This window comes from Phyllostomus discolor, chromosome 9 (assembly GCF_004126475.2).
Source record: "Phyllostomus discolor isolate MPI-MPIP mPhyDis1 chromosome 9, mPhyDis1.pri.v3, whole genome shotgun sequence".
NCBI lineage: Eukaryota > Metazoa > Chordata > Mammalia > Chiroptera > Phyllostomidae > Phyllostomus > Phyllostomus discolor.
This window is the reverse complement of record NC_040911.2, coordinates 46,520,236-46,543,338: the sequence shown is the minus strand read 5'-3', so window position 1 is coordinate 46,543,338 and position 23,103 is coordinate 46,520,236. Positions and strand designations below refer to the sequence as shown.

At 37.4% G+C, this 23,103-nt stretch overlaps 1 protein-coding gene across 1 annotated transcript in view; it reads left to right on the top strand.

Moving 5' to 3' along the window:
* The window catches only part of LAMA1 (laminin subunit alpha 1), a 156,899-nt gene that overhangs the window by 35,926 nt on the left and 97,870 nt on the right, over positions 1-23,103 (top strand). The window contains exons 4-7 of the mRNA XM_036009299.1: positions 17,595-17,837; positions 18,823-19,002; positions 21,437-21,526; positions 22,443-22,560. Coding sequence (XP_035865192.1) covers positions 17,595-17,837; positions 18,823-19,002; positions 21,437-21,526; positions 22,443-22,560 — 631 coding nt within the window. The remainder of the gene's footprint in view (positions 1-17,594; positions 17,838-18,822; positions 19,003-21,436; positions 21,527-22,442; positions 22,561-23,103) is intronic.

The window sequence follows — 23,103 nt, the reverse complement described above, 5'->3', positions numbered from 1 at the left end:
TTGCAACCCACACAAATACCATCTTCTTAGTAGGTGACGCTTCCACCAGTGCAGTGACATGAACACAGAGGCACAGCTGTAAAATCCTGGAGCAGAATTTTGTAATAAAGGAATTTCAGTTCGTGTGTGTGTGTGTGTGTGAATACACCTACACACTGAGTAGGTTTATATTAAGTTTTTAGAAAACCTTTGGAATGAAAATGCAAAATTTAGAATTCTTATGGTGAAATCACGCACTGCTTTCTGATGCATCAACTAGGTGTCCTTGGATCTCAGCCAAGAGACTGCCATAGGCTGACACCTTGGTGTGTGACTTTAAGAAGGATGGTGATGGAGAATAAGTGATAGCAATTCTACTTATGTGTATATGTATGTATTATTCCTTTGGGTTGTACGATGTGGCGGAGATGTATAAAGTGTGGTGGGGTGATATGCTTTTCTAAACTACAAGTAGAATGCCATAGCATTAAGAGAGAAGGGTGGCTCCTAGTCCAGCACCTGACAAATTCCTCAGGCCGAATAAATGTTTCCTTTCCTTCTGCCATGTTTGTAATCCACACATGATTTTGAAGTCCTGAAGGTCTTCTGATACCATCAAGGGAATCTTTAAACAAGATGTTGATGTAGCCTAATTGAATTTAGCTAAGAAGTGCAATTAAACATATTTGAAAAAATAAATTCATAAGTCAATTCTATTTTTTCTAGTTAGAAAAGTGAAATGGGTTCATGGGAGAAATATATGTAGAGGGTACATATAAGTTTAAAGAGGCAGAAAAACTTACTGTTTCTTCATTCTGAAACAACCACTAATAATTCTGACATCTTACTTTTAGACTCTTGCATGCATTTCTGTGTGTTCAGTAATGTTGCAGTATCATTTACTCTGGGCCAGACCCGTGCTCAGCACTCGATCGGAACTACGTAATTGAATAGTCATACTCACCCTGTAAATGTGGTCCTGTGAATATCTCCTTTTGACAAATGACAAAACTGAAACAGAGAGTTTAGGCAACTTGCTCAGGTGTAATGACTTACTGAGATCCGAGGGCCTGGGCTCTGTGTGTCATTGGGTGGTGTCCCCCCTTCAGCTGACATACATGACCTACGTATTTGTGTCCTGATGTTTTATTTAACGTCATAGCACATGTATTTCCAAATATAATTAAAATACATTATCAATAATTTTTAAAGTTGTATCAATATTCTTCTATATGGCTTACCCACCATTTGCATAAGAATTCCCATACAGGACATTTTGGGATTGTTTTTTGTTTTTGTTTTCTATATGTAATAACAGTGAAAACAAATTGATCTCATAAGTATGTCAATTAAGTATTGCAATGAATACATATCAATTTTAAGGTTCGTATTGCAAGTTTGTGGTTAGTTTTGTTTTGAGTATTCCTTTAAAAAAGAATGTTTATTGCCTGTATTGTATAGGAATCTACACATACACATTGTATACAAATATGTAAATATAATGTACATATCTAGAAATCTGTATATAGTATATAGAATTTAGAATAATATAGAATTTAGTAATATAGTATTATAGAATTACATATAATATATGGCATATAGAACCTACATATGTATATGAATACACAATCTATATATTACATATTCATACACAATTCATATATACAAATGGTCCCATACTTATGACTTATAATATTTCAACTTTACCATGGTGTGAAAGATATTCATAATAAATCACATGAGATATTCAACACTTTATTATAAAATAGGCTTTACATGCCCTGGCTGGTGTGGCTCAGTTGGTTGGAGTATCATCCTGTAAACAAAGAGGTCGTGGGTTTGATTCCCGGTCAGGGCATGTGCCTGGGTTAAGGGAGGCAATCAATCAATGCTTCTTACATCAATGTTTTTTACCCTCTTTCACTCCCTCCCTCCCCCCTCTCTAAAATCAAAAGCATGTCCTAGGGTGAGGATTAAAAAAAATAGGCCTTGTGTTTCATGAATTTGCCTAACTGTGGGCTGATGTAATTGTTCTGAGGTTGTTTCAGGTAGGCTGGGCTAAGTTATGACGTTTTGTAGATTGGGTGCATTAAATGCATTTTCCACTTAATGATTTTTGCAACTTACAATGGTTTATCGTGACAAAATCTCATTATAAGTTGGGAAACATCTGCATAGGAATCTGTACATATACCTGCAGAAGTATAGGTTGTAGATGATCCATAGCGTTTTTTCCCATGTCCATGTTACTTCATCCGCTTTCCTCAACAGTTCTGGAATATGGATGGTTTCCTCTGTGGAGGTGAGAAGACTGCAGCACGGGTTCCTTCTACACTATGTAATACTGTCGCACCTCATTTACTCCTGGTCTCCTATCATTGTTTCCCTTACATTCTGATTTTACAGGAAGACTGGCAGGAGCCATCACAGTTTCCTCCTAGAAATTGGGAGTGCTCGGATTCTTCCTACGCCCCTCCGCATATTCTCTTTGCCCACATCACATTGTGGCTCAAAGAGTCCTTTCCCCGTGACTGAGGCAGACCGTTAGCCCTTGTCCACGAGTTTGCTGTGACTGGTAGGTCTGGGTGCTACCCAACCTGTGTTTTTGGCCAACATACAGAAAAATAAGTCAGTGTTTTTGTATTCCCCTCTAAAAAATGTTTAAACTTGTGTGAAAATTTCACTGGGCGTGGTCAGATATATGAGTAAAAATTTGCAGTGTTCCTTTAGAAGACTAAATGTATTATGTAAAAAAGGAAACGTTTTCTATGGCATTGAAAATAAAGCTGCCTTTTGAAGAGCTGCTTTGTTTTCTGTGTAGGTTTAATTAGGAAGTAGCACTTTGTTGTGGGAACATTATCACAGAAGGGCCTTTGTTTTATGCAAACCTTTAAACAAGAGCTGCTTGTTTGCTGGGTTTTATAAAACCTCATTAATTTGAATCTGTTGTTTTTCCCCCCAAATTTCTGAAAAATCTATCAGAACCAGATTGAAGTTTATTACTGTACTATCCAAATAGACAGTGTTTGCTAAGCACACTGACAGGGTAAATGAAAAGAACAGGCAAATTTCACATTCTTAAGGCTGAAAATCTTGAAAGCTTTTTAGAACAGGGATTGCATGTAAATTGGAGCTTCTCATTACAGATGAGTCTTGGCTGTTTCCTAAAAGAGTTCAGGCTGAGACCCTTCCTGGAAACTGTGGTGGAAGCTGCTCTCCCCGTGCACTTGGATTTATTCAAAATGATTCTCTTTTAATTTTCTATTACTTTATACTGGCCTCAACCAGGTTAAAATATTAAGTTTTTCTTGAATTTGTTTGGCAAAATTAGTAGATCAGAAGAAATTTTAAGCTCTTTATTATGATTTGGAAGTAAGCATCACTAATATCTTGTCCTTCAGATAGTTTTTATCTGTTTTGTCCTGTTCTCTGTGAAGCTACTATTCTCATAGTAACGTATTTCTTTTGTTTGCACATATTTGTTATCGCATTTTATTTTCTCATACACAGCTTGTCTTCCAATTGTTTATCTCTGTGTAAGAAATCACTGCAAACCTCTGTGGCTTAGAACAACATTCATGTCGTATCTCTCTAGGTTTCTGTGGGTCAGACTTTGAGGAAAGGCTTAACTGAGTGGGTGTGTCCCCACTGAGGCTGCAGTCCTCGGGGTCTGACAGTGGAACTGCTGGGGATGGGGTACTGGGGCCATGGGGGCTGCCCAGGTTGTCTCTGTGTGGTCCCTCCAGTGGGCTACTGGCTCCTCACAGAACGTAAATTGCTTTATGGCAGTTCAGGGCTCCAGCATGAGGCGGCAATGTGGCAGAGAAAGTGGCAATGTTGCAGAGAAAGAGGCAGAAGTTGTGTGTTCCCCTGCAGAGTGGACCTGCAGAGTCACACAGCATCACTTCTCTTGTGTTCTCTGGGCCACTCAGTCATCGAGGTCAGCAGAGATTCAAGTGGAGGAAACATGAAGCAACCCCAGCCTGTCAACGGGAGGAGGGGCAAAGAATCTGAGACCTTTTCTACACCTCCCCCGCCTCACACTTCTGAAAAGGTCTTTCTCTGAGAGAATTCTTCCATCAGCCTTGTGAGCTTATCTTGTAAGTGCCACACCTTTAGGTGGCATAAAGACCTATAGGATCTTTATGGACAGAGCCAAAGAGGGTAGGATCAAGGGTGGGAGGTGAGGATGGCTAGAGTGGTGGGGAGTGGTGTGGGGAAAATGGAGACAACTGTACTTAAACAACAATAAAAGAAGAGAAAACAAGCAAACAAACAAAAGACCTGTAAGATCAAATGGGGGCCATAGATAGGGATGCAAATATCGTACCTTCAGTTGTTCAGTGATAATATCAAGTGAGCCAAATAAACAAAAATAACTGAGGCCAGGATTTGAGAACTATACAGAGTTTCATTTCTTGGCAAGATTTATTTTTAAACTTTATCATTTGTGTGTTATCAATGGTAGTTTGCCAAACCATTCTTCCATTTAACACAGTTTTGTATCGTACTCAAAAGGTTTTCTTAGACAGGGCCTTGGAAAGGATTCTGGGAAATTAGGAAAGATAGTTTTCAAGACTCTGTCAAAATACACTTTTCAGATCCCCAACTGTTTTGGCTTCAAAATAAAGCTTCTTGTGTATTTATGGAAAGAAAGGGAGATCTGTTCTAAAATCATTATTTCTTCCCATTATATTGAAGCTAAAAAAACATAAGTTTTAATTTCTGAAGAAATATTTTTTTGATAATTACAGTTGGAATTCATTGCAACATTTGTGCATTTTTTCTTTTTGCTTAGTAATCTACTCAAATTGTAACATCTTCATCTTTAAAAAGAACACTAACAAATTTTTTTAAAGCAACTCATGAATACCTCAGCTATACCTCAAAAGCTCTTTGTTTTTAATGTTTTTAGTTGCCTTTTTTTATACAGAAACTTCCTTTGTTCTGGCATAAAAGTAGAATTTTTTAAAAATATAAACAATATAAGAAAAAATGTGTTTAAAAATTAGTTGCAGTTCTAATGTCCAAGAATTACCTTTGGACACATTCCATCAACCTGAAAACATGGTGTATATCAATAATTCACGATCTCTGATCATGGGGTTCTGGGGGCTCAGGATTTGCTGATGAACAAGATAGTGATGACATCCAGGGGAAGCCCTTAGCACAGAGAAAGAACACATATGTTCCTTATATATGCTACTTTTTATCACTGTCACTTCAATTTTTATTTAAGGCTGACCTCAGGGGCTTCTGGTTTTGTGGGGGGAACAGGCAAGCAAGCAGGCTGCTTTTTCTCGGTGCTGTGGGATGTGTAGGGGTCGAGGCTACGTGGATGGAGAACACACAGGAAGGACAGCTTAGGGGAGGGGGAGACAACCCAAAGGAAGGACTCAGTGAAAGAAGGGAGCAGAGAATGCGGAAGGATGCACAGGAGAGAGCAGCTGGGAAAAGACATGTTTGTGGGGCAAAGATAGTACATTCAGTCCTGTAATAAATGTTTCTTTCGTTTTTCCTTTTGACTGAGATGCATTTACATACTGTGAAATGCATGTATCTTAAGGGTATAGTTGGATGAGTTTTGACAAACACGGACACGTGTAAACTATACCCGTGTCAAGATACAGGACATTTCCATCACTCCAGAATGTTTCTCTTTGCCCTTCTGCAATCAGTGCTCTGCCTGCCACTCTCCTCGCCTTCCACCAAGAGATGAACTCCTGTTCTGAACTTTTTTTTTACTTTTGATTAGGTTTGTCTGTTATTTAAATCATATAAATGGAATCAAATGATGTGTCCTTTTTTGTGTCAGGCTTCTTTAGCATTATGTCTGTGAGATTCATCCATTGTTACTTTTGTTAGTGGTTTGTTCTTTTATTTCTGAGTAATGTTTCATTTCATGAATATATCAAAATTTATTTATCCATGCCCTTGTTAGGCTGTTTGGGTTATTCCAATTTTTTTCAGTGTCTATTTTATTTATTTATTTTTATTGAGATATATATTGCCATGTAACATTATGTAAGTTTTAGGTATAAATCTTGTTGGTTTGATGCATTTATATACTACAATATGATTACTACAGTAATGCTAGGTAACACCTCTAAATCACTGCACATAATTATTTCTTCATTGTGTTGAGAATAATTAAGGTCTAGTCTCTTAGCATCTTTGAAATTTCTCACACAGTATTGTTGAGTGTATTGTGCACTAGATCTCCAGAACTTACTAACACACTAGTTGCTACAGTTTCTTTCCTCCCTCCCTCCCTCTCTCTCTCTCTTTCTCTTTTCTTTTCTAACTAAAGGTGCCATGAAAATTCTTATAAGATCTTTTCCTCATCACATATTTTTATTTCTCTAGGAATGGAATTGCCTGGTCGAAGGATATGTGTATATTTAACTTTATAAGACATTGACAATCCACTACCCAGGAAGTGCCTCCAGGCAGAAAGCTCTTCTCCCAGGGATCACTGTCCTGTCCGCCTGCTGTCTAGTACTTTAGAGCCACTCATTATACACTTTGTTAAGTTTTCTGGTTGGTTACTGTAGGAGGGTCAGGCGGTACCAATTTCTTCTTTATGGCCAGCATCTAACTCCCTATAATGAATTTTAATGGCATAATAATATGTTATCATCTGGGTACATGATAATTTCTTTAATTTGCTCCCATTGTTGGACATTTAAGGCATTTCTAATTTTGTGAAATCATGCTGTTTTTGTGGCTGCAATGCTGACTATTATTTAGGTGTAGAGTCCAAGACTTGGGACTATTGGGTCAAAGAACTTAAACATTTTTCAAATATGACCTTTACTGTCTTAGTTTTTTTAAAAATGTAGGTGTGGACAGAAGGAAGTTTACAGTTGTGAGTATGTAAAACAGAGTTTATTTTGTTATTTTTATTTATTTACTAATTATTGTATTATTTATTATTATTAACCTACTTTTGCCCATCCCTGTATTGTTCAATTTATATTTTTACTAACAATAAGTGAAAATATGTGTCTAACAACAAAACTTCTCAGTAGCATGGAGATTAAAATTACCTTTTGTTTTTAGTTCTCTGCCAATTGAACAGCAGAGAATTTATTAATTCATTTATTCAGTAATTCATTTATTCAGATATAATATATATTATTAATTTATATTATGTCAATATGTTGTTCATATATTTGGGGTCACTGGGTTGGAATCAGATGCTTAAACAATGTTTGGTCTTGTTTCTTATCACATGCATAAGTTAGGTCGTGATTATTCATCTCTACTGAGGCAGTCATACTGCTTTGTAACTTGGTTTTAGATATTTGAATAGCAGGACAGAATTTTCAAGCATTATTTAAATAAAAGAGACAAAAATTGAATTACTCTGAATATCATTTTGAGAGGTACCAAATATCAAAAGACTAACTATTGTACTTGAGGAAATCTGGTAGTAATACCTTATATCTGTATTGTGGCATTTTATAAATGCTTCCTAATAATTATTTCATACTAATGATATGAGAAATCTGAAGAATACACACACACACACATATAATCTCCACATTATTCATTGTGAATAATGCAGTGAAAATAATGTAGAGAAAACGCTCTTTCAATTTCTCGTGTTAAACCTGAATCATGGAAAACATTCAACTTAGTTTTATAATTTTCTAGGTTGTAAGAAACTAAACATGTATTGATTGGCTATCACTTCCTGTTTGGGGGGATAAAGCAGGAGAGTGATTCTGAAGTCTAATTCTGTGAGCCTTAGGCTCCAAGGTTGTGATAAAAGTGGACACTCTTTAGTGACTGGGGCAGCTGCCTGCTCATGCCAGTGCCTTTCCCCAGACCTGCGATCCCTTTGAAATTGTGCACGGTACTTGGAGAGCTCTGACTCGCCCTATCCTGCCCTTCATGCACCATAAGGTACAGAAACGAAGCCTGGACAAGCTGTGAGATCAAATTAAAACCTGCAGATAATTAGCTGGGAGCCACAGCTGTCCAAACCAACATATCCTGAGAAATTTGTTGAAGCCTTGAAACCACTCATTAGCCAACTGGGCTGGTTTAAGCTTTATTAGATTAATGGACAATGACTAGAGTATGTGGAAATAGATTTTTAAAAAAATAATAGACCTTATTTTATATAGAAGTTTTAGATTTGTAGAAAAGTTGAATGGAAAGTACAGAGCATTCCCATATATGCCCTCTATAATAGTTTTTTAATCAAATTTGGGCTATTCTTCATCATCTTTTACAAGGTAAATCATAAATTGCCTGATCTAAGGCAGGTTCAATAATTTTACATACTTTTCCCTTCATATTTTGAAGGTGACTGTGAGAATTGTCAGTCTTACAATTTAAAATTTTCAGTTTTCTCTACTATTTTATGGCATTTAATCAGAGGACATTTTACTGCTGTTCTTCATCAGATAGAAGCTCAGGCAGCCAGTGAAGTAAGCAGTTAGGAGGCCTCCATTGAGACGGCCATGTGGGATCCTTCATGACTTTATACCAGACTGACTCCCGGGGCTGGGGAAGAGGTGGGACTCCCAGAGGCCAGCTCACACACTGTGTAGGCAGTGGCACTGAGGAGGAGAGCTTTCTGTCCCCACGGTGGCTCTTCAGTCAAGTCATTGCAGAGCCTCCTTTCGTTTTCAAACCCTAAGGGGCTGGGGCTTTGGTTTTGCATTTTGGAAGCATCATCATGCCTTACCAGAGCTTAGAAACGAGTTGACAAACATAGGGTCATGGGAAAGCTAAGATTTCAAACCTCCCCTCTGAGCTGTTTGTCTGTCCTGTAAGTGGTTTAATTGGCTTCTTAAGAGTTAGTCCCTGACTGAGAGAAGTACATTCCTATTTGCATTCTATGAGAAATCTCCATCTTCTATAAAAGTCAAATCTTTGTACCATTCAATTTTCTCTATTTTCACATTTTTCCCTGTGACACAATATGCATAGCATAAAATTTATTATTTTAAGTGTACAGTTCAGTAGCATTAAGTATACTCATGTTGTTGTCCAATCATCACCACCATCCATCTGCTGAACTTTGTCATCCTCCCAAACACATTAACTCCCCAGCCTCCCCTCCCCACAGCCCCTGGCGACCACCATTCAACTTTCCATCTCTATGAATTTGACTCTTCTAAGTACCTCATATACGAGAAATCATGCAGTATTTGTCCTTTTGTGACTGGCTTATTTCAGTTAGTATAGTGTACTCCAAGTTTATCTGTATTATAGGATATATTAGAATTTCATTCTTTTTAAGGCTAAAAAATATTCTGATGTATGGATACATCACAGTTTCTTTAGCCATTTATCTGTTGACAGATATTTGGGCTTTTTCCATCTTTGGGCTATTGTTAAGAATGCTGCTATAGATATTGGTATACAGATATCTGTTTGAGTCCCTGCTTTCAATTCTGGTGGGTCTTTACCCAGAAGTGGAATAGCTGACTCATATGGTAATACTGTACTTAATTTTTTGAGGAACTTCCATACTGTTTTTCCACAGTTGCTGCTCCATTTTACATTCCCACCATATCTTTTTAAATAAACAAAGGTCTTTCTACATAAGACCACTGTTTATATATTCCCTTTTTAATAAGCCTTAAATGTGATGATTTACAGAATAGAGAGCCCAGAAATAAACCCATGACTTTATGGTCATTTAAAACTTTGATAAAGGAGGAAAAAACATACAATGGGGTAAAGATAGTCTATTCAATAAATGGTTTGGGAAAATTGGACAGAATATGCAAAAAATGAAACTAGACCACCTTCTTATATCACACACAATAAACAACTCAAAATGGATTAAAGACAAAAGTTAGGCCCAGAACCATAAAAATCCTAGAAGAAAACATAGGCAGTAAAATCTTGGACATTTCTCATAGCAATATTTTTATATATCCCCTCAGGCAAGTGAAAGAAAAGCAAAAATAAACAAATGGGACTACCTCAAGCAAAAAAGTTTTTGCACAGCAAAGGAAACCATCAACACAATGAAAAGACAACCCACTGAATGGGAGAACATATTCACTGATACATCTGAGAAGGGATTAATATCCAAAAATCTATTTAAAAACTTGTAAAACTCAACACACACAAAAAACAAAATCCGATTAAAAAATGGGCAAAGGACTGAATAGACACTTCTCCAAAGGAAACATACACATGGCCAACAGACATGAAAAGATGCTCAACATCACTAATCGTCAGAGAAATGCAAATTAAAATCATGATGAGGTATCACCTCACCCCTGTGAGAATGGCTATCATCAAAAATCAACAAACAACAAGTACTGGTGAGGATGTGGAGAAAGGGGAACCATAGTGCACTGTTGGTAGGAATGCAGACTGGTGCAGCCACTGTGGAAAGCAGTATGGAGTTACCTCAAAAATTTGAAATGAAACTGACTTATGACCCAATGTTTCCTTTCCTGGGAATATATCTGAAGAAATCTGAAACACTAAGTTGAAAGAATATATGCATTCCTATGTTCATTGCATCATTATTTATAATGGCCAACATTTGATAGGAGCCCAAGTGCTCATCAGCAGATGAGTGGATAAAAAAACTGTGGTACAGTTACACAATAGAGTGCTGCTCGGCCACAAAAAGAAGGACATCTTACCCTTTGCAACAGCATGGATGGACCTGGAGAGCATTATGCTAAGTAAAATAAGCCAATTGGAGAAAGACAAGTACCATTTGATTTCACTCATGTGTGGAATCTAATGAACAAAATGAACTAATATGCAAAGTAGGGACAGATTCATAGATGAAGAGCAGACTGACAGCTGTGTGTGGGGTGATCTCTAGGGCTGGGTGAAGGGTTTTAAAAAATTCATAGATGCAACAGTATGGTGATTATCAGAGTCAAAGTGGGGTGGGGAGAGGGAGAGGAGAGTAGGTGGTGATGGTGATAAATGGTGATGGAAGGAGACTTGACTTGGGGTGGTGAACACATGATACAATATACAGATAATGTATTATAGAATTGCACACCTATATAATTTTATTAACCTATATAATTTTGTTAACTAATGTCACCTTAATAAATTCAACAAAGAGAAAAATACAAAATATAAATAAATAGCACACTGATTTTTTAAATGTAAGGATTTGTCAGTTCCATGCCTGGCAAGTCAGAAATGCTCATTGAAGTTAGATATATCTAAAGAAAAATGAGAATTTCAAATAAGATACAGACCAGGGTTCTACATAAAGAATGAAATCTTACAAAAACAAAAGAATGCTTTCTAATCTCTGTAATGCTAGAAGTATAATGATTCAGCTGGATTTAATGACCAAAGGAAAGAAGCACATTGTTTCTAGGTGTTGTAAATGAATAACTAATAGGTTACTGTTTGATGGAGTTAGTCAAGCACAGATTTGCACAGCTTTTCAAGATTGTATCTCCAGTTGGATTTTCAAGGCCTGGTAATTAAGGGCCCCCTGCACTTTCATAGAATGCAATGACACTGTGTTTTCTTATGATAAAGGCTGAGAAGAAGTAAGATGAGACTATAAGCTCCTCACCATTGCTAGGTCTACTGGGGCATGATAGGTCAAACTGAAGATGAGGAGATAAAGTGAAAAGAAGTTGATTTTTCAGAAGTTTTCAGCCAGAAATCCTCTGGGACTTAGGAAAGAAAGGGGAAGTGTGGGCTCTGGGCCCCATGGGAGAGACCTGTCCCATCTTCCTGAGATGGAAAGAAGGTCTGGTCCCTAACCAGCCTCCCTCCCTCTTGCTACACTCAAGCCAACCAGGCCTCCTGCAGTTTCTATCTGGCAGCATGTTGTGGTCTCAAGGGGTCTTGCTCCCTGTCCCTCTGCAAGTTTACTCTTTTTCCCTAAACTTCCCCTGCTCAGTCTTCCCTTCCTTTAACAGATGCCTCAGAGAAGCCACACTCACACATCTTCAACACCTCTGCCCTTTTCCATGAGGACTTGGGCAGCCTCTGTCTTTCCCACTAGGTCATCCAGCCTATAATGACCATGCCCTCCACCTCTCTGCTGCATTCGTAACGCCTGCTACAGTCTCCATTGCAAAGTAGATGCTCAGTCAATGTCTACTGAATGAAGCTTAAGTGAAAAATTGTTCAGAGCATCCCTTGCTCCCAGCCTTCTCTGAATGTGACACCTCTGCTTCTCTGCCCATGCCTCCTCCCCTCCCCAGGAGGGGAGTGGTCATTCTTCTAACTGGTAGAAAAGCTGACCCTGTTTTCTAGGGCCAGGTCTCTGCTCTTCATTAACTGGGAGGGTTGTTCTCTGGACACATAGGTTCCTGACCCTCAGGGCAAGGCCACCAAGCAGGTTTGTACACATCTGCTCAGCCTGTGATACAGAGGTAGGATGTCAGGAAATCTCTGCAGCCACCATTGTAAGCACAACCTTCAGTTTTGATGGAATATTGCTGACTTTTTTCTTCAATTTTCATGAAGGATGTCTGAGTCTACTTCACAGCCAAAGACGGGGAAAGGATGCTCATTATTGGCATCTCTGCTCTAACATGAATAAACGGGATACTGCATTTTGGGGGAAAGTCTAACGCAATTTCAAAGGCTAAAACATTCACAGAGAAAAACTGGTTAGCTCTGGCTGACATGGTGGTTATGAGTCGCGGGACGAAGGGGAAGGGCTCCTTTTGCATTTCTCGGGTGCTGGAATGGCCTATAACTACATTTCTCAAGCTGGTTTGTCTCATTTAGGGGCTGGGCTGTCACATGGCACTCACAAGGTGGGGGGAAGGTAAGGAGCTCCACAAAGGGCATCTGGTGATATGCTTGGTTGTGCTTTTAAAGTAGTTCCCACTAATCTTCCACTCAACTTAGCAAAACCATTTCAGAACACCTGGTGAAACTGACCATTGGGTTTTATATAGAGAAATACATTGAGACAAGCCGTGGAAACCAACCTCTTACTTGTCAGTTTTGACTTAAAGTGGTGGACATTTGTCCTTTGAAATACTACTAGCAGTCATCCTTAAATGGAAACAATGGCACGTGGCCCTGAGACAGCTTATTGGCGGGCTCTTTCAGAAATAGCTTTTCCAGGCGATGAAAACCATAGTGGCTCTGGCAGGTGTTTCAAAAATCTCCTCCATCTTTAGATTACTGGTTACAGGTTGCTGTTTACTTTCAGATGGCTTCGTATCTCTGCCCTCTGTTTGTGGGTGGTCATCTTTCTGACTCTGGCTTTTCCTCAATGTCTATTTGAAGTCTCAGCGTAGTTCTGAAGGGAGAATTCCTTGATATTCTGAGACATGAGTCTTAAGAATTTTAAAGAGAAATTTATTACTGCTGCAGCCAGTCCCTCCTCATCTCCACTACCCCATGAATGCAAGAAGAAAAAGCAAGAAGGGGGAAGAAAAAAGAGAGTGTACTTTGACATGTTCATTATGTACTTTGATGAAAACACCAAGTTTAAAGAAAAGCAAGTCTATATTATTCCAAAATTCTCATTCCTGAAGGTATTTTCTTTTGTCTGTTAATTTTGTATGCTGATCCTAAAATGAGGAGATAACAGTGAAACAGCCAACTAAAATATAACAGAAATGACGTTTAAAGGTAATCTATACAAAATTACCTCAAATGTGTTTTGCATGTATACCACATGCCAAATAAACTTCTAAGCCCTAGATTTCTCTTTGTGCCTAGTTGTTATTGCTTTTTCACATTATTATCAACTGATAATACTTTAGTGATCCATACTTTGTAGAGTCAAAAGTGATTCATATTGCCATTAGTAATTAGCCTTCTAGTAAATAATTACCTCATTCTTGAGTAATAAATATTAAATGATTATTTTGAATTTTATTTTTTAATAATGTTGTAAAATACAAAGCTTACAAAGCACAAATTCACCACTTCCATAGGGATAATTGAACAATGTTTCTTATTAAATACATTTAATTCTTTTTGTGTGTGTGTAATTTGACTCTTAACCTAAATCTCTTTTGTCTATGAAAGGTTCATTTTCATTATGTGAGAGAGAAAACATTCTTGCATTCACTGTTTAGCCAGTGCCCTGAAGGCAGGTCAGTGTTTGTGGAGAATTTCTAAGGGGTGTTCTGCATCTGGGCCCCTGCAGATCACAGGCAGGCCCTGCAGAGAGCGGCTGGGCTCTCTCCAGCTGGGAGAGGCTGTGTTTCCCCATGCACATCTGAAGTTCACCTCCGATACTGGAGAACTGGGCTATCTGTGTTTTTCACATTTCTGTGCCTGAGGTGGATTTAATATGTTTAAGATTGAGGCCCACATAAAAATTCCTGTCTGGATTCCTCTGTAGAAACTTGTATTTGATGTGCGTCTACCTTATTTCTGTGATGTGACACGTTTGTGTGCATTCCAGTGATCATTCACAGAGGCCTGGTGGTGAAAAACCATGATGAAAGTGGATTTTAAATGTCTATATCAACTGCGGGTTTGGCAAGACTACAATGACTCTGGATTTAGTGAAAACCTTGTGTCATCAATTTGTGTTCAGCCAGCCTTATACAGAGAGAAAAGGCAGTTTAGTCAACCAAGAGGGAAAAGAGGAGCAACAGAAATGTCATGGATTTCATTTGGGCAAAGGTTTAAAGCTCTATATATTATCAGAATATCCCTCACTTTTTAAATATTATGTGTGAGACCTGTTTGTCAACACACAATTGATGTATTAGAACTTATATTAATTTGCTAGGGCTGTCTAAAGAACAGAACTTTATGTACTCATAATTTTGAAAGCTGGAAGTCCAAGATCAAGGTGTCAGCAGGGTTGATTTCTCCTGGGGCCTGTTGTTGCCTTGGAGATGGCCACCTCCTTGCTGTGTCCTCACAGGGTCGCCTTGGTCTGTGTGTATCTGTGCCCTATTCTTCTCTTCTTATAAGGACACCAGTTGTATTGTATTAGGGCCCTCCCATATTACCTCATTTTATCTTAATTAACCATTTAAAGATTCTATTTTCAGATATAGGCACAATCTTAAGTACCAGGAATTAGGACTTTAGCGTACAAATTTTGGGGAAACAGTTCAGCCAGTAATGTGGCTTAAATGAAGACAAATTGTATTTAGATGCTTCATAGCATCCTTTTCCTCTTTTGAAGATTTACAGCTTAACGGTCCCTTGCTTGGTTTGCCTCCTGGCCTCCAATTTGGGACTCAGAGAACCACTGAGAGATTCTTAAACAGGTTCAACAATCATAGCTGATCAAAGTTAAACAATTTCTCCTTGAGAGATTGTCCTAAAGTTCTCCCACCATGTTTATTCTTCTATTTGGTATCATTTTGTTACATATGACTAAGTAGTTCACATAAAGCTGACAAGGTTTGGGTGAAAGTACAAGATCATGGTATTGAAATAATTGCCCCTGGCTGAGGTAAGAAGTCTGAAATGCTAGGTTAGTTCTCACCAGTTGCCTCAACATGGGATTTCATTTCCTTTTTCTTGCAATCTATAGAAGTGTGGCACAGTGGTTAAGAAAACAGCCTGCCTGTGTCCGGTATCTGTGGTATACATTTTCATATCTGTGAGGTCCTGGGAAGATCACTTAATCTTTCTATGCCTCAGTTTCCTCATCTGTAAAGTGGGGGGAAATAATAACAGATACTTCATAAGAAGAATGTAGTTGTAATGACAAGAGCTATTAATTCTCATAAAGCACTTAGCATTGTCCCTGGGCACAGAAGGCTACATAAACATTAGCCACGACTCATTTTTGATTCTTGCATATGTTCCTTCCACTCTCCACTGCATTCCCACAACTATGGTAACGGAAACTGCAGAGTTAACTAGAACAACTGCCACTGCCAAGTGTTTGAGTGAATGGAGGAGCCTTTTTTTTTCCTGGTATCACAGAAAGAAACTTCAGTAGCCTTAGTGTGGTATGTATGGACATTTGGGGACAGTTCTCTGGAAATTACATGGTAGCTGAGGACCCTGGGGTGAGACTACCTGTTTCTTACTGGGACCTACAACTCTGTCTTTTAACCTCTGAGCTTCCAAATAGATGAAGTGGGAACAATAACTCAAAACTCACAGGGTCGTTTGGGATTAAATGAGATGATACACGTAAAGCTCTTAACACACATGAGGTAAATCTCTTAGTTATTCCTACTTTCAAATGTGAAACTGGAAAACAGAAGGCAAAGACATTTTACTCCATTTGTAAATGAACTTGCCATCTGTCCCTCTCAAGTGGGCTGCCCGATCACACTGTCTTGCTTGGCACCACCATTGTGCGAAGTCTGGTTTAACGTATTCTATAATGGTGAACAATTGTAGGTCACGTGCTCATCACATTCTACTTTCACGATGAAAATATTGACAGAGCATTTGGACAATGATGGATAAAGATGAGGGTATTCTCCCTTCAGTTAGTTTGGGCATTGGTATGAAAGCCAGGTGGGAAGCTATCAAGGGCAGATTCCACTGCAGTGTTCCCGGAAGACACTGGATCTTTGCCAAAGTAAAAGACACGCCATCAAGCTGTAGAGCGAACTCTGCGTGTTCTTCAGGACTAGTTCCAGAGGACACGGTACAGTTAATTGTTTAGTGTTTCAGAGAAGTTTGGGGATTTCAATAATGTTAAAATATAGTAAATCAGGGAAACATGTAAATTATGGAATATGTGACTTATAGCATTGGGGGAATACTTTTTAAAAAAATAAACTCCTTAAAAGAAAAACCATGTAATTATGTTCATGGGAGAATTTTCTGGAGTTGTTTATGTTAGGACAAAGTAGCATTTGCATTATTTTAATATTTAAAGGTGATTTTAATTGATAAAGATGGTTCTAAAGTCTTCAACATTGGACATTCAATTCCAGATTCAAGTGTTAACAGCAAATACAGAGTTCCTGATTTCCCTCCTTGTTTAAATCTGAGAACTTTCTTTTGCTTTTAATGGGCTTTAGAGACAGTGGTTGTGTTCTAGAAGAAAACAGCACATGAATGTGGATGGTCAAAGCACCACTCTTAACATCACTCACAGGTGAAGCTCAGTTGGGGGGCATTTCTTGTACCTCAGCAGAATAATTATATTAAGATAAAATTGTCCTTCCCAGAGAATGATTCAGGAGATGGACGTAAAGTTATCTGGTTTGTGGTGGGTACATTTCAAAGAGATCTTGTGTTTCTGAAATTGATGAGGGCTAAGATGGGAGAAAACTAAAAACAAAAAGCAAAGAGCCCAGAGACACTAAGATGCAGAAAAGTGGGGTAGACACATGTGTAGTGGAAGGACTTTTTTCTCATAATCAGATGTTTTATTTCTAAATAACTATGAAAAATATATTTAACACTACTATTAATATAATATAATACAACTATTAAATGATAATACAACTATTATCATTTAAAATCCAGGTTGAGAAAGATATTAGGAACAAGAAAGCAAGCATTTATGTATTGATATTATTAATAATAATACATGTTTATTTCTGAGTATTTATTTTACTTTGAAGACAGACACCACCAGGAGAACACTCACAAGTCACATTTCTGATTAACACTTAACTTATAAGCAGCTATCCTCAAAAGTGTTGGTGACATTGGAATTCTCTCCAGAGAAACTTGGGTTTTTGAACAGTTGCCAGATTCTTGATTGAGATTTTTTAGTGTCTTTGTTTCAGGTCTTTCAGGTTGCCTATGTTATCATCAAAGCTGCTAATGCCCCTCGACCTGGGAACTGGGTTTTGGAGCGTTCCGTGGATGGCACCAAGTTCAGTCCCTGGCAGTATTACGCAGTTAGTGACACGGAGTGTTTGACTCGTTACAACATAACCCCAAGGCGGGGGCCACCCACTTACAGAACTGATGACGAAGTGATCTGCACCTCCTATTATTCTAGGCTGGTGCCCCTTGAGCATGGAGAGGTACTGTGCCCATTGAAGTGATGTCTGTTTTACATGAGGGCCCCCTGCCATCCGTCAAATGTTGAGATTGCCATCACAAGAGTTAACATAAAACACTCAGAATACATCTCCCATAGTACAGATTACAAAATACAGATTAGTGGATCATTGATTGGTGTTGACTGATGATGATTAATCTCATAACCAATACATATCCCCTTACTGATTTCTTCCCTTCAAGGGGATTTCTCATTCTTTGCTGTGATTTAATGACTCTATCAAGTGCTTCTCAGAACCTCTTTCCCTTGTCATTGGGGCAAGGACATTTGTTGAAATACTAAAGAGAGAGCTCAAGTGCCTTTAGAAGATATAGTTCCTGATTTTCTCCGTGAAGCTCTACTTCTCTTTGGTGGTGTTGAGAGGATTGTGATGGCTTGTGAGGTATTCTAGCTCAGTGTGCAACATTCCCAGACTATATACACTTCATTCAAGTCAGAGTGTAATCCAAAACAAACTGGCCTTTCCTAGCACCTGCCTTGATGAGATAAAACTACAAAATCTCTCTTAAGTGCTCTGCACAGCAGGAACCCTGAGTAAGCCTTGCATTATTTCAAGAGCAGAGATTCTTAAGTAAGGGAGTGGGTATGACAAGGCTTTCTGGCATTTGTCCTACTCTCCCAGGTCTATGCCTGGCATCGAGAATTTGTTTCAGAGAATCCATAGCCTACTGATACATGCTAAATTACCCTCACCACATGGGGCTAAGTGTTCCTATTAAAAGATTTCCAGCAATCTCTGAGACACTAGAATGGGTAACTTCAAACTAATTGGAAGACATATTGTGCTCATGATATTCACAAGTAGTTTACAAATGCTGTATTTCTGCAAATGCCTAGGTGTTTGGCTTGATTTTATATAGTTTCCATAAAGACTTTGTCCTGAAATTAAACTAGGACTATATTTTTGCATGCTTAAAACTGACATTTATTTATTCTGATACCTTCAGATTCATACGTCACTAATCAACGGCAGACCAAGTGCTGATGATCTTTCCCCCAAGTTGTTGGAGTTTACTTCTGCACGATACATCCGCCTTCGCTTACAACGCATTAGAACCCTCAACGCAGATCTTATGACCCTAAGCCACCGTGACCCAAAAGACCTTGATCCTATTGTTACAAGACGAGTAAGTCTATAGCGGAGCTCCTACCATTGTGAAAAGTTTATCTTGTTTACAGGAAATACACTTTTCTTTTTGGTTAGCTTTTTCCTCCCAGGTGGCCTTCTTGTTTTATTCAAGGTCATTATGTGTGCTTTGTTAAAAGTGCCCCCTTTAAGATAGGTGAGTGTTCTGACACCTTGTCCTCAGGTCCCCTCAGCTCCACCACATCCCATAATGCCACAATGCAGCGAATGTAGTGGTCATCATTCTTCACAGTCTAGTCTGGCTCCACATCTGCTCTCCAGCAGGGGGGGGGGGAGTGCTTTTGTTTGTTTGTTTTCTTACTTCAAAGAAAAATGTAAAGTTTGCAATATGATTTATATTCAAGAAAATTTACAGATTTAAATGTATAGTCAAGTGTACAAGGTTTGTGTGGATATTTTCAAATACTTTGGATTTGAAAAACTAGGAGTAGAATTAATGGGTTATAGGGTATTTGTATGTTTAATTTTTAAGAATTTACTAGGTGTTATCAAAAGTAGTTGCACTGTTTTTGCAGTATGTACAAGAGTTCTGGTTGCACCACACACTTCCACCTATTTGGGTTGTCAGTCACTCATGTCAGCCATTCTAAAGTGCATATAGTGGCATCTCCTTATGGTAATTTGCATTTCCCTGATAACTAGTGTTGACCATATATCTATTGGTGTCTGATCAAATTTTTGTTTATTTTCAAATTGGTTATCTGTTTCCAAGTCCTTTGTCAGATATGTCTATGTTGGAACTATCTTCTCTCTGTCTGGAGCTTGCCTATTCACTTTCCTGACTATGATTTTTGATGAGTAGAGGTTTAATTTTGATGATGTTCAATTTATCATTTTTTCTTTCATAGTTAGTGCTTTCTGTTTCCTCTCTGAAAAACTATTTGCCTACCCCAAGTTTACAAAGACATTATCTTATGCTTTCTTCCAGAAACTTTATAGTTTTAGCTTTTACATCTATTATCCTTTCAAATTAAGTTTTGTATTTGATGTGAAGTAAGAGTCAAAGTTCTTTTATGCATGTACAATTGTTCTAGCACCATTTGTGAAAAAGGCTTTCCTTTCCCCCATTAAAATGTTTTGATACCCTGTTGAAAATTATTAATCTTATTATTATGGGTCTATTTCTAGACTCTGTACTATCTCATTGATATATTTTTCTATCCTTATGCCAATAACAGACTTCTGCAATTACTGTAGCTTTATAATAAGTCTTGAACTCAATTATTTTTCAAGATTGTTTTGGCTATTCTAAATTCATTGTGTTTCTTATAAATTTCAGAATCAGTTTGTTAATTTCTGCCAAAAAAGAAAAGAGCCTGCTAAAATTTTCACTTGGGATTCCACTGATTCTATAGATCAATTTGGGAAGAATTTCGGAAGCCATCTCAACATTATTGGATCATCCAGTTCATGAATGTGCTATTATCTCTTTATTACCTGGGTGTTCTTCAGTTCCTCTTGGCACTGTTTTATTATTTGTTTATTTGCACATCTTAAGTCAATTTACTCTTAAGTATTTTATGTTTTTAAGTGTTAGTGTTGATAGTGTACTTTCTAAGTTGATTTTCCATCTGTTCATTTCCAGCATATAGAAATGCAGTTCATTTTTGTTTATTGATTTTGTACATTGAGGCATCACCAAATTCACATACTATTTCTAGCAGTTTTGGGGTAGATTTTCAATGTATACAGTAGTGTCATCTACAAATAATGACAGTCTAGTCTTATTGTGCACTCTGTATGCCTTTGGTTTCTTTTGTCTTGTGCTATTGAACTGGCCAGCGTCTCCCACAGAACATTGAATAGAAATGGCGAGAATTCAAGAAGAAAGCATTTAAACTTTTATTATTAGTTCAAGGTTTTCTATAGATCCCCTGTATTAGACTGAAGAATTTCTCTTCTATTCCTGGTTTGCTGAGTGTTTTTAATGAATGGTGTTGAATTCTTTAAAATATTTTTATAAGTCTAATAAAATGATCATAGGATTTCTCTCCTGTATTCTGTTAACGTGATAATTTAAACTTATTGACTTTTGTGTATTAAATTAACTACATTTCTGGGATAAATCCTACTTGGGCATGAGTTATTTTACTTTTTATATAGCATCATATTCTATTTAGCAATATTTTTTAGGGTTTTTAGTAGCATTGGTTTTGAATATGACTGCCTTGGTTTAAGATGCAGCCAAGTTGAAAAATTCTTTTAAACTTCTTTGGTTTCTACTGATGACCTAATCGAACATTATTTATTTTAATGAACATAAAAATTTTTTGTGCATGATATATTTTAAAATGCATATCTAATTATTTTTAAGATTACCAGTAGCAATTGGGATATTCATTGGAGTGCCAACATTTTCTTTTCACTGAAATTAAAGAGGTTTTAATTTTGTTTGTAACTTCCTTTTCCCTTAGTACTACTACTCAATAAAAGACATTTCTGTCGGAGGAATGTGCATCTGTCACGGCCACGCCAGCAGCTGCCCGTGGGATGAAACTGCAAAGGTGAGTTCTTGTGTCTCACATTTTGCTCAAATATCAAAACAGAAGTTGTAGCTATAATGTTTGCATTGTGCTTTTTTAATTCAAGGCAAATGTTGAAATGTATAAAATCATGCTGCAAAAAAGATTTTCTGATAATTGGTTTATTTTTTCTTTTTTGGTTAGGTTACTATAAACTTTCCATTTTTTCAACAATTTCATTATGCCTTTTCTTTGTGGAATGTATTTCTATTTAAATATTTCTTATGATTTTTTGTAAAATATACAAAATATAAAATTTACCATGTTAATCATTTTAAAGTGTACCATCCAGTGACCGTATGCATTCCTAAGCCCCTCTCCTGTAAGACAGGTGCACAGAAGCGCACGCAGTTACTGTGCTCACGTTTTTTAAAGGCAGGACTCCCCTCCTCCCATTGTCTCTCTCTTCCATTTTTGTGGTACTAAAATCAAGATAAAGTTTATTTGTTTTGGTGTAATATTCAGTGAATAAGATGGCATCCTCTCTTCTTATTTTAAACAACTTATGTGAAGTTACTGCTTATTTTTTCCAATCTTTGTTTTAATTGAATTCTTAAATAGGATTATTCTCTTATTGATGCTGAAAATATGTAGATGAATCTCAACAAGGTTATTAATTGGAGCTTTCAAACCCTTAAAGTCAGTGTCTCTTCTTTGAAAAGTTTTTGTTAGTTAACCCATATTTCAGTTTTGCTTTATTCCTCCTCACTTTTTGTTTATAACCAGGTCATATGGGTACATTTTGTTCTGAAAATTAAATACCAGCTTGCTTTGGTATAGCCATATATTCTCAGTTGTAAAGCCTTGCTATGTATTTGAGTGGGAGAGATTCCTTTTAAAATAAAATGAAGAAAAATATGTTAGTTTTCAGAGTCAATTTTGTATCCCTGTTGTCTAGAAACTACAGTGTCGATGTGAACATAACACCTGCGGCGAGAGCTGCAGTAGGTGCTGCCCTGGATACCATCAGCAGCCCTGGAGGCCAGGGACCATTTCTTCTGGTAACATGTGTGAAGGTAAGTCCTCTGGGAACTGAAAGGATGTGGAGATTTCCCCGCTTTAGTATGCTTAAGCTTATGGTGACTTAATAGTTGTTGTAATTAATAGATATCTTTTTCTTAGGTGTTTAAGGAGTTCCCCAAAATGCAAATTACTTTAATAAAGTTCAAACAATTGAGACCTAAAAGTGTGTTAATGGATTTGATATTTTATCTGAGATTTCCTTTCTCAGAGATTAATGTATCCTTTACTAATTTGGATTTAATTTTTAAATAGGCAATACAGTCACAAGATTCTAAAATCTAACAATATATACCAGTACATAATAAAAGCATTACTTCCTCTCTATAACCATCTTTTGCACTTTTTATTATTTCCTAGTATGTTTTTCCTAAAACTTTTATGCAAATAAAGCACATATTGACATACTCCTAAACCCTCACAGTTCATACGCAGAACCTGACATACTGTGGGTGCCATTCTACATGTGTTGTTTTTATACTTAACAATACATCTTGAAAGAAAATATTTTTATATTAGCAATATATGAAATGCTGATT